This window comes from Pogona vitticeps, chromosome 14, assembly GCF_051106095.1.
Source record: "Pogona vitticeps strain Pit_001003342236 chromosome 14, PviZW2.1, whole genome shotgun sequence".
Classification (NCBI taxonomy): domain Eukaryota; kingdom Metazoa; phylum Chordata; class Lepidosauria; order Squamata; family Agamidae; genus Pogona; species Pogona vitticeps.
The window spans coordinates 5340797-5353039 of NC_135796.1; the positions used below are offsets into that span (position 1 = coordinate 5340797).

At 41.2% G+C, this 12243-nt stretch overlaps 1 protein-coding gene across 4 annotated transcripts in view; it reads left to right on the top strand.

Annotated features, from left to right (window-relative positions):
• Positions 1–12243, top strand: part of TAOK3 (TAO kinase 3) — a 165963-nt gene that overhangs the window by 135677 nt on the left and 18043 nt on the right. For all 4 annotated transcript variants that reach the window (XM_072983472.2, XM_072983471.2, XM_078381625.1 and 1 more), the window contains 2 exons: positions 5857–6093; positions 9651–9779. In XM_072983472.2, the coding sequence (XP_072839573.1) occupies positions 5857–6093; positions 9651–9779 (366 nt within the window). The remainder of the gene's footprint in view (positions 1–5856; positions 6094–9650; positions 9780–12243) is intronic.

The following is a 12243-nucleotide window of genomic DNA, read 5'->3' on the forward strand; positions in this document are numbered from 1 at the left end:
AGATGGAAAGGTGGTGGTTTTTTTTTTTTTAATTGCCACACATATGGAGTGATGCAGGTTGTTTAAGTGTTTCAGTTCCTTCAGGAACATAGGTCTTTGGGCACATAAGCACTGCTGTGCATGTACATTCACCTCTATGCATTTTATTGGATTTGTATACTGCTGAATTTCCCAGTAGACTTGTGCTCTTGTTCATGAATGAATGCGGACTCTGGCCCTCGTTTGCAAGATCCTGTAAGTACAGCAGAAGGTAGATTTAGTCAGCCCAATTTGTATTTTGAGTGGTCCTCTGGCTGCGCCTATTTGAAGCCCACAGAATAGATCTGCTGCCTATTTTATGTTTCAAAAGGTTGAGTTCTGCTTGCATTTGAAAAATCTCAGTGTGTTGTTTTTTTTCTAGCCGGCTGAATAGCTCACTGCGTTAGGTCTCTGGCCGTAGAACCAAAGGTTGGGAGTTCAATTCCCCCACTGTGCCTCCCAATCCCAGGACACCCCCCGAAGAGGGGAATGATAAACCACTTTTGTGTATTCTCTAGAAATTCTCTAGAAATACCAAAAGTCAGAATTGACAACAGAATGCATTTATTATTATTATCATTATCATTGCTTTTCTGCTGTATGGTCCTTGGCAGATGGGTTACCTGTTTTGGATACAGAAGGTCCTAGGTTATCAGACTCCTACCTGAAACCCTGAAAAGTCATCACCAGTCAGTTTAACTATCTGGACTGATTGATTTGATTTATATTTCACCTTTCTCTCAGAAGCATTCTTTGCTATTTGTGTCAGAACCACCACAATACTATTAACAGAATGCAATATAAAATTAGGCAATAATCTGCATATAAATGCATGTAAAATACAAACTAGTTTACAAAAAAGAGAACTGGAAATCTTACGTAAGTGTGTCAGATAATTTTCATCCAATAACAGGCAACATCAAGAACATTTGGGTAACTCAAATCAGATCTTCCATAATACATGTTGAGGGGCATACAGTACACTGGCATAGTGTGATGTTGCTAGTTCTTCTCCACATATGCAGAGAACTGTGTCAGTGTGAAAACTCCTTTTTCTGAGTCTCAGCTTGGTTCTGCCAACTCCATTCCACAGCATATTTAAAGAGACTTCCAAAGTAGCCCAGTCCCCCATGTAACCAGAAACTGGGGTACAAGATGATTAGATGGACCAGTGGCCTAATGTGACACAAAGCAGCTTGCTATGTTGCTGTCTTTCACATCTTAGCAAGGGTAAAGAGCTGGGTATTTGGGTTCCAGCTGCCTGTGAGACTAAGTGGGCCAGACACAAGTATACAGTTCAAAGCAAGTATGAGTCAGGTTGCAGAGCCCTTTCCAAGAACCAGGAAAGTTGGAAGCAGATCAGGATCCAGAGAGAAGGAGGCAGCGACTTAGATGATGCCCGTATACAGGGGCAGTGGATCAGAGTTAGCCCCTGCAGTCCTCTGACTGAGTGCACAGTCAAGCTGGTATCTCATATTTGAATTCCAAAGTTCACTCCACTAAGCTAGCAGGAAAGACAGATAAGCCACTAGAAATTGTCTGCTAGGACCCCTACTTCAGCACACACACACCCTTGTTAATATCCCTTAACTCGTTTTTTCAGTTACTGTATATACCCCATGCACATTTAATTTTGCAATTTCTGCCTCTTAGCATTGTGTCTGAGTGTTGTTTATGCTGTTTATTTGACTTATCTTTATTTTGTTTTCAGCCAATTGTAAACTGCCCAGAGTAGTGTGTTGGGGTGGTATACATATTGAATGAATGAATGAATGAATGAATGAATGAATGAATGAATGAATGAATGAATGAATGAATGAATGAATGAATGAATGAATGAATGAATGGGGACCTGTCTGCATCCTGGGAAGTGGGTACAAAGCACATTGTGAGGACTGCACAGTTACATATTACAAAGACTTCTGAAAATTACAAGTGTGTCTGTGAGCTTTAATTGGTGGATGCACCAGTTGTTAGTTGTATTTGATAAACTGGTGAGAGCAAATATTAATTGGTGGTACTGAGAGTTGAAGGCATAAACTTTAAAGGCTATTTGAATCTGTGTTGCTATAGCAGAGAATGAGACTAAAAATAAAAAATGGGCGGGAGATACTGAAGTTGGCCTTACCTACTAAAACCAAGTAGCACTTTGTGAATAGTTGTTGAAAACAAGATGAGCTAGATAACAGCTCTGGCTGATGAAAGAGGCTAATAGATAACAGTAGATACAGTACAGAAGCAACGATGAAGGATAATGCTTTTTGGGGTGAGGATTAGCTTTCCCTGAGGAGGTTCACCTAGCATCATATCTTTGGGGCAACAGGCAAATCTAGGCTTTTAGATTTCTTTGAATCTTCTAATCTTGTTTGAAAGCTGAGACATTTTTGCTGGCCCATGGCTTAATTGGGCAGCTTTTAATAATTTCATGTTGGTCTAAGCCAATGGTTCTTAACCTTTGTTACTCGGATGCTTTTGAACTGCAACTCCCAGAAACCCCAGTCAGGACAGCTGGTGGTGAAGGCTTCTGGGAGTTGCAGTCCAAAACTCCTGAGTAACCCAAGGTTAAGAACCAGTGGTCTAAGCCACTGTAGTCCTTTAGGCTGTGGGAGGGGGAGGACCTTTGTCCCTGTAGGTGTTTTAGATTACATCTCTCCTGATTTGAGCAGTTAAACTAATTAACTGATTATATCCAGTCTTTCCTCCACTGAGTTCAAGGCAGTGTATATGTCTCTTTTCCTCCTTGTGTTATCTTCACAACCAACCTAGGGTAAAGGAGTGTAACTGGCCCAAAATCAGGAATTTGAACCCACATCTCCCAAATCCCAGTCTAGCCTTGTAATGAATATAGCTCATTGGTTTCCCTACCAAACCTTTATCAATGGCCACACTGTATAGGGGTTTCAGGAGTTCAAGCCATCTGGATGGCCAGCAGCTCCCTGCCTCTGCTTTAGATTAGACTGGGTGATGCAGATACTCTAAATAACTAATAACCAGCCAGACTATTACTGCTTTGATGATTCAGGGCAAAAACATCCTTCCTGCTTTTTGGTGTGAGCAAGCATAAGATTCACAGTAAGCTTCAAAGATCCACTTGAGAACTTACTTAAGGGAAAGCGACATGTTTTAAGAATATTTATTATACTTAAAAATGATGGGAACCCATGATCCAGACAAAGGTATTGTTGTTTCTAGGAAGTGTGAAATAAGGGGAGGCAGAGATTTCACAGCACTTTCCTTGCTCTGCTTTGTTGGGACTTAAGATCCAACCCATTGGGAGAAATCCCAAACTACTTTACTCTGTCCTTTTTCCTCCCTTGGATCTCTAGTCAGCTCTTTCAGATGACAGTCCAATAAGAAACTTCAATATCTACTTCTGCTTTCATTCATTCTCTTCCTAAACTGCCCCCTGGAAGAACATCTTTGGCTGATCTGGTTGACCAGATGCATGAATCAGAGACAGAGTTTGTCTTTTCCAGTAGCAATAACCATTCACTTGCCTGCAACATACTCAGTGCACACCTTGTTACAATCAGATTTATTTTTTTTTGGCCATACTTTTATCCTGGAAAAGTGGGTGAATAAACTCCAAGGGGTTATTTGTGTACAGCTGTACATTCCACTACCATTCATTCAGTTTTGCCCTAGAAATGATTGCTGATTTCTTGCTTAGGAGCTGTCCAAAGTTCTGCTGGTCCAGGGGATGAGATCAGCCTTGCATTTGCTTTTCCTGTTAAAACTTCCACGGTCTCTGGCTGATATCTTTGTCTCTGCCTGGCTCAGTTCAGTCCCAGAGGGCTCTGTGTTGCCCAGACAAGCACAGGCTGGCCTAGACAGCTCTTCTTTAGCTATAGTTATGACAGAACCTGCAGAAATGGCAGAGCTTCATAAGCAGAACTTCTTGTGTCCTGTAGCATCTCTTCCAGATGACATATTAGAAACAAAACAAAAGTGGACTTGATCCACAAAAGCTTGCATTTAAATATAGCAGCAAGTCTTTTAAGTTATCCAACATTTTTGTCTCCTTTTTAAATTTTGGTTTTTGCAGGATTTGTTTTGTTTTGTTAGTCTTGTTTTCTTGTCTGATATGTTTGCACAGCCTATGGGTATCACTTTTAAAATTCTGGATGACAGGATGCTTAACATGAAAAACATTTCATAATGGGTTCAAGTTACAGGAAGCCAGATTTTGGTTGAAAATATATATATAAACTTCCTATCTGCAAGAGTAGTATGACAGTGGAACCATTGGGAGACGTTGAGCACTCCAGCACTAGAAGCACTGAAGAAAAAGTTACACAGCTTTATACAGATGTACTTTGATTTGTGTTCCTCCATTGAGCTGGGGACTAGACTTGATAATCCTTTCTAACTCAGCTATTTCCATCATTTCCAGCTGGGATGGTTGTCTTAGGCCAGCCTTCTCCATCCTGCAGATGAGTTAGTCTGTCACTCCATCATCCCTTACGGAAGGGTGATATGTTGAAGAAGACTGGGGCTAATAATTCTGAAGCTACCATCGTATGCTGACTTAGTAGTAGGAAGCACTACCACATACATTAGAGTATAGAATAGGGTTCTGATGTAAATTATTGCTTCTGTATAGGATTCTGCAAAGCAGCTATGTGAAAACCAAGGCTATACATCTCTCGAACTGGGCATCAGGAAAGATACAAGGTTGGGAAAACAAGCATAGTTAAGCAATACAAAATAGTGACTTAAAGGCCTCTGATCTAAGGGCTGTGTGTGACCCAGGAAACATTTGGATGAAGCAGTGTCTGCCACACACTATATTCTAGCTTTGTGTTTCTTTTTATGAGTTCTGGTCTCTCAAACAAGCCATGAATCTGTAATCAGATTTAAGCCTGGACTATGAAGACCTGGCACACCTTTTAGGTCTGATTACTGGTAGCAGTTGGAGGCAGAATTTTGCATCATTGGTCTAGTGCTATAGTGGAAGAGAAAAAGAATTTTAAGGTCAGGGGGAATTTACGTTGCTCTGTTGAATTTTCATTAGCCAGCAGGAATCTGTGGAGCTGGGTACCTGGTTTGTTTAGTCTGAGAGTTCCTCCTCTTCATTGTCATCATTGTTTTTGCAAGGTGGTGCCTAGGGGACCACTAGAGATGGTAAGCCTTCTGCAGGAGGTGTTTCTTCTCATTCTAAGGACATGTTGAAGCCACAAAGTGCCGGAAGATCTGGGCCAGATCTCCCTCTTTGAAGATTCTGCCTTCATCCCCTGTTTGCCGGGCTGTAAAGCCACAGATGACGTGCACGTCAGGCGGTGGAATTTAGCAGTTAGAGGTGCAGGGTTTGGCCACCAGATCTGCTGCTCCTTTTTCTTTCAGATCTGCTCCTGGGAACATTTGAAATGGCTAATAGGCATGGGATTTTCAGGGGTGTGTGTGTGTCTGTCTGTCTGTCTTTGTTTTGTTTTTTGGACTACAAATCTCATACTTCTCCACTCTGGAAGTTCTATCAGAGAGACACTTTACAGATGTCCAAAGGTGACTTTTCTGAGATAATGACCAAACTGGAAGTCTTTCAGGCCCAGGTTGGCTTAAGCTTCATGCTCCTGCCCCGATGCTACCTGAGGTCTTTCTTTCTGAACAGGAAGCTAGATAGATCTAGGCCTCAAAGTTTAGGCCTTTCTCTGAGGTGAGCCTCCTTTAAGTATCTGGCAAGGTAGAACTCCCTGAATGGAGAATAATGGGATTTGTAGTTTTAAAAAATCCCTTGTGGCTAATATGGATTTCAAAAAGATGGGATTTTCTTTGGAATTACCCCTCTTGTCAAGCAGGAGGTAAGATGATGATTAATCTTGTTTCCTTTGGTGACCATAGGTTACAAGGCAGATCCATGAGCATGAGCAGGAGAACGAGTTGCGGGAACAGATGTCAGGATATAAGCGGATGCGGCGCCAGCACCAGAAGCAGCTGATCGCCCTGGAAAACAAGCTGAAGGCTGAAATGGACGAGCACCGCCTCAAGCTGCAGAAAGAGGTGGAGACTCATGCCAACAACTCGTCCATTGAGCTGGAGAAGCTGGCCAAGAAGCAAGTGGCCGTCATAGAAAAGGAGGTCAGTCCTAATGGAGCCCTGTCTTGTTTAGGGACCAGAGAATGCAAAGCTTGGAAGAATGTACCTCTTTGGGGCTGCAACTCTTAGGATCCTGGACATGTTGGTTGAGCGATTTTGGTAGCAGAAGTGGCAGGCTACGTGGGTATTTAGCAATGAGCAGGTTCCAGAAGGAAGTTTTCAAAATTCCTTTCATTTTTTATAAGTGATGCAGCCATCACTGATGCCCTAATACAGTCTTTAAAATACAGTGGTGCCTCGCTTTACGATTGCCCTGCATTACAATGAAACTGCATTACGATGATCTTTTTGCGATCGCAATTGTGATCGCAAAATGATGGTCTGAATAGGGTTTTTTCGCTTTGCGATGATCGGTTCCCTGCTTTGGGAACCGATTCTTTGCAAAACGATGATTTTCCTACAGCTGATCGGCGGTTTCAAAATGGCCGCTGGGTAAATAAAATGGCTCCCCACTGGGATGGATTCCTTGCAAGACAGCCACCGAAAATGGCCGCCCTATGGAGGATCTTCGCTGGACAGTTTCCAGCCCATTGGAACGCATTGAAGGGGTTTCAATGTGTTTCAATGAGCTTTTTATTTTCGCATTACGACGTTTTTGGTCTACAGCGATTTTTGCTCCAAAAAACACATTAGGGTTTATTTTCAGGGGATGTTTTATTTTTATTTTTTATTTTTGTTTGTACAACAATCTACATTTATTCAAATACAGTCATATCATTTTCTTCGAGTTACTGCACAATGGTGGAGGGCAGGGTTTAACTTAACTAGGGCTTAAATTACAAGTATCCTAAAAATCATACTAGAGTTTATTTTTAGGTTAGGTTATTTTCGAGGAAACAAGGTATAAATTTTACTTTCTCTGCTCTTCCATGGAGGAGCAGAGGAAGTGTTTCATTTCCAAATATCACAGAGTGGCTGTCTTCTTTAAGCTACTTCATGATATGGGAAATAAAAAGAGGAAAGAGCTTGGCCAAATACGGTCACTTGAAGGGCGTATGCTATTTGAATATGAGAATCACGCCAAATGCTATACTAGACCTCAACTCAGTCTCTAACAACCCTATTTAGCTTGTTTCAGCTTGTTCCAATGAGCCCAGATAGACAAAACCATAGTCTCAAAAAAATTTCACTTTCCTGGTTCTACAGAGAACTAAATTCAAATACATACTTCAGAGCTAATCCACTCATTAGTCAAAATGTGGTAGGTTTGTGAACCTGCAGCACTTTACATTATGAACTCTGAGGATGTCGTATTATAGAAGGTCCATGAGTTTAAAAAGCCCAGTGTGTGTAGTAAATATCATTAATTCAACTTTTTTACCTGCATTTGAGTTTTATTAAGGAAATGTAGGATGTAGACATTTTCTAAATAAAGAAATACATTTTCAGTACTAGCAAGCATATCAGAAAGAGGGCTGTACTAACTCTGATGGTGCTGTATCTCTGCATGCAGAGAATGGGGTTTAAAATACCATGGGGCATTTAGGAATATATAACCCATCCCCATGCTTACATACTAAACTTGTAGAATCCAGAGTTCTGACATCTTGTCAGACAAGAGGAAATTTTCAAGAAGGTGCTGCAGCCACTGTCCTGGCTTCAGAATTTTCAGTGAAGTTTAATGAACTGTTCAGAGAAAAAGTGTAGAAGAATTTTGTCAACATATGAGGCAGCACATCCTTAGAATAGTTATCTAACAGTTCGTAAGACAAGGATAATGTATAAATTACGAGGATGGGAAACTTGGACAGAAAGTAATAGACCAAAAACTCAGTAGATAGTTGTAGAACTTTGCATTTAGTTACTAAGAATTATTATCAGATCTATGTTTGGGAATATCTGTCTTGACAGTGATGTACGAGGAGCAAAAATCTTGGATTCAGTCATTCAAAAGCTGGACACAAATAAGCAACGTTATATGTCTGCAAAAAAAAGTTAATGTTATTTCAAGTTTCATTAATCATAATTTCCAAGATACAAAAAGTATGTTTGTTCCCTACTAGTCAGACCATAGACCCAATTATGGGTGTCACATCTATTAATTGTAAGGATGTATGCTTAAAATTAGGTTTAGAACAATTTATAGAGATGCAGTCAGCTTTGGAGGACATAAAAATAGTTCGTCAGAGATATAGCAAAAGGGAACAAAATAAAAAAATTGGGGGAGTGGTTAAGGAAATGAGTGTGTTAAGCCTGGAGAAGAGGTTAATATAGAAGAGAAGAGAATAGCTTTGTTCAAATACCTGTCACAAAGACGCAAAAGCTAAGATGCGTTCTTTGCTGCTTTGGTAGGTAGGGCTGGTCCTCTGAAAGGTGCAGCTTAGGAGAGAACAGAGTTCATTTGAATCACTGGTTCTTAACCTTTGTTACCCAGGTGTTTTTGGACTGCAACTCCCAGAAGCCTTCACCATCAGCTGTACTGGCTGGGGTTTCTGGGAGTTGCAGTTCAAAAACATCTGAGTAACAAAGGTTAAGAACCACTGATTTGAATGATAGGAAAAGCAGGACAACAGTGGAAGCCATTTGCAGTTCATCGGTGGACTCCTCCTCCCTGCAGGTCTTCAAGCAGAACATGCACAGGCTGGAAGCTGGGCATGCTTTTAGTTGCAAATGTTTTGCATGGAGTAGGAGTCTGGGGTAGCTTGGTTACAAAGCTTCCCTCCTCAACTTAAAATTCTCCCACATTGTATTTAATGTGCTTTAAGCCACTGCTCTATAATGGACAAGTAGTTATGATCCCACTATATAATCCAGATCTTTGCTATAATCAGAATAATTTCTAGACATGTTTGCTTAAATTCTTGGAATTGCTTACTTACGTCCTGATTCTTAATGCACTGGCTTGAAATTGTCATTGATTTCAGTAAAGTTTATTTTTCAGCAAGCAGAGTTTAAGGCCACACCTTTGTCTTGCAGTCAAAATTTGCCTTGGTCTTGGCTCCACCCTCATCTAGCTCCTGCAGAAAGACTGTATTCAGTATCTGGATCCACACTTTGCATGCACGCTGGCCAAAGCACAATTCACTGGTGACTATAGTTAAAGCAGGGACCTCTGGGCCCCCAGATGTTGAAGGACTGCTGTTGTCTCTCTGACCATTGGCTCTCTGCTGGCTCCGTTGATAGGAGTTGGGAGTTCAACACTATCCAGAGACGTAACCTAATAGAGCTCAAGCAGCAAGAGTGAGAGATCTTCCAGTTGTGGTTTTAGGAGGAGGTGGCTGGCCAGAATACGGAGTACTGAGTCGGATGAATTAATAGTCTGATTGTGTACAAGCCAACTGCTAGTTCTAAGCTGGTTTGGAGGCACCGTGAGTGTTCTGGGATGGACGGTGTGGTCAGTAGTCATTATGGAGAGGAGAAGATTCCAGTTCTGAGATGGAAAAATGGGATGGGAAAGGCAACAGGTCTCCAGGAGACAAAAGTCTACACAGATAGGGAGGCGGTACTGGCCATATAGCAGCACAAGGGATGCTAGAACAGCAGGGGGTAAAATGTGGTGAAATTCTAACAACCGATTTCTTTCCTCCAACCCTTTTCAGGCAAAGTCAGCGGCAGCAGATGAGAAGAAATTCCAGCAGCAGATTTTGACTCAGCAAAAAAGGGATCTGACCAATTTCTTAGAAAGTCAGAAGAAGCAATACAAGATTTGCAAGGAAAAGATTAAAGAGGCAAGCAAAGTTCTTCCTAGTTTTATTCTGAGTGAAGGTGAAAGCGTATCTAGGGTTGTGACATTGTGGATGAACTTGAAACTGTGTCAGTCATTTTGCTTAAAATACGAGAGGGTGGGACGTCATTGGCAAGCATCCCCAGTGGACTGTCTGTCTGTTTTTCTCATTTGAGTTTATAAGCTGACCTCTCCAAAAGGCTAATAGTGGATAGTGAAGATGAATGAAATACAGGGATGCCTCACAAGACGAATGCCCCGCACAACGAAAAACTCGCAAGATGAAAGTGTTTTGCGATTTTTTTTCTTGGTGACTCGCAAGACAAATTTTTCTATGGCTGTGCTTCGCAAGACAAATAGGAACACATTAATTAAATTTCAGTGCATTCCTATGGGAAATGGAGCTTCACAAGATGAAATTTTTGCAATATAGAATGACTCGCGGAACAAATTATTTTCATCTTGCAAGGCATCACTGTACTGTACGTTTTAAATAACCCACTGTCCTTACATTGAACCATCCATACCACCTCGCAGAAGAAGAGTCCACACCCCACCCCAATTTCTACAATATTCAGGGTGCTGGTGAATCCACAAGGGAAAGAGAGATTTTTAAATCTGCAGTAGCTGTGTCTGCCTTGATACACCTGAGGTGTGAACCTAATGCAGAGTAGTGGCTTAACAGCAGGAATTTGTATGGAAGTGGCCCTAGGGAACCAAACCACTGTAGATACCACGGCAATAACAAAAGCTGAACTCTGCAATGTTTATGGATGGTACAGATTAAACATATCTTTAACTAACCATGTTTTTTAAATAATACTCTCTTTTGCCTGACTGATTCTGTTTTCTACGACTATTCAGAGGGGGCTAGGATTATAGGTGAATAGCCAGTGTATTGTATTGTATAATAGACTAGAATTCAGGAAGGGTGGGTCCAAGCCCTTGCTCAGCCGTGAAGACTCACTGGGGCAAGGTACTGATAAAACTTCTCCTTAAATATCTCACTTACCTTGGAAGTTCTATTAGGGTCACTAGAAGTTGGTTTTGACTTGACAGCACATAACAACATGATTAACAGAAGGTCATTCATTTATTTCATTCCATTTCATTTTTGCCCACCTTTCTCCTTAAAAGGACCCAAGGTGGCTTACATCATTAAAAGACAATAAAGCAAGTGTACAAATACAGTACTTTAAAAAGATCAGACAAAATTCTGTTTTAATTATCAAAAGTTACTTCCACCATCTGAGATCCTCACTGCAAATTGTTTGCATACTTCCAGTCGTAGCTTTAAAATCAGGGAGGGCTAGCATTTTCTTGCATGTATCCACCTTCCAAGAAACCCATTGCCTGGGAAGAAGTAGGGTTGATACGGGATAAATGTACTATGATGGTGGTGGTCAGTAAATCTAAGAGGGGAGCCTCTGGTGCTTGTTTGCATATTGGCAGCTACAGGAAAATTCCTGATTTGGCTGCATGAGGAAGGAAACAGCAGAAACTGAGTGCAGGCAGGGTAGGAGTCGAAAGAACAATAGCCAATGCCATGCTACATAACATATAATGTATGGCTACTACTGTGCTAAAGCATGATTGTTTCCTAGCACCTTCTTGAACTTGCCATCCCAGTTAGCTACAATCTCCATTCTGTAGTGGTTTGAACTTGCCACCAGTTCTTGAAACCGTTGTTCTTAGCAAGAGTCCACTGAATTAGGAGAACAGGGCCCTGTTTCCTACAGTGATACATCAGTGTAGTTGCCACCCAGAACGCCAGCCTGTCACAGAGGGTTGCCTGAGGCCGTTGCATGCTCTTTGTCTAGAATACTCTCTATGAGCATATAGAAGTTCCTCTGGTGTCTTAATTATCCTTGCATCCTTGAGGCGCTGCTGGATATAATTTAGTCTGACTTGAGTGCCCAGTTAAAGTATAGTCTGTGTAACGCTGCCCTTTGAGTAACCTTTTAGCCTTCCTTTACATCTGTAGACAAAAACTCCTAGCCATCTGCATTAATGATGATATCCATGAAACAGCTCTCCTCTATTAAGATGTAAATTATTTCCTAGTTTTAATATCATCTTCCAAGTCAACCTTAATGAATGTCCTACATTGGGTAAGAATACCTCACATATATGTATTTGTCTTGGAAATTTGTCTCTTATTTAATTTCATTTTAGTTGTTTAATTTTGGAATGTGGGACTCCTCAGTGCCGCTTCTGTGATGAAATGAATGTTCAGTTTTTGTACATAGGCTGGAATGTGCACATGGATCCATGTACATGTGCAGGGTCACCTGCCACAGATAGAAGGAAGGACTTCTCCACACAGTTGATACTTAAACTGTGGAATTTACTGCCGCAGGATATAGCAGTGGCTTCAAAGTTCATGAAGTAGACTAGCAATAGCTGTCACATGATTAACACATGTTCCCTCCAACAGTAGAGATGGTATATGCTTTTGATACCAGCTG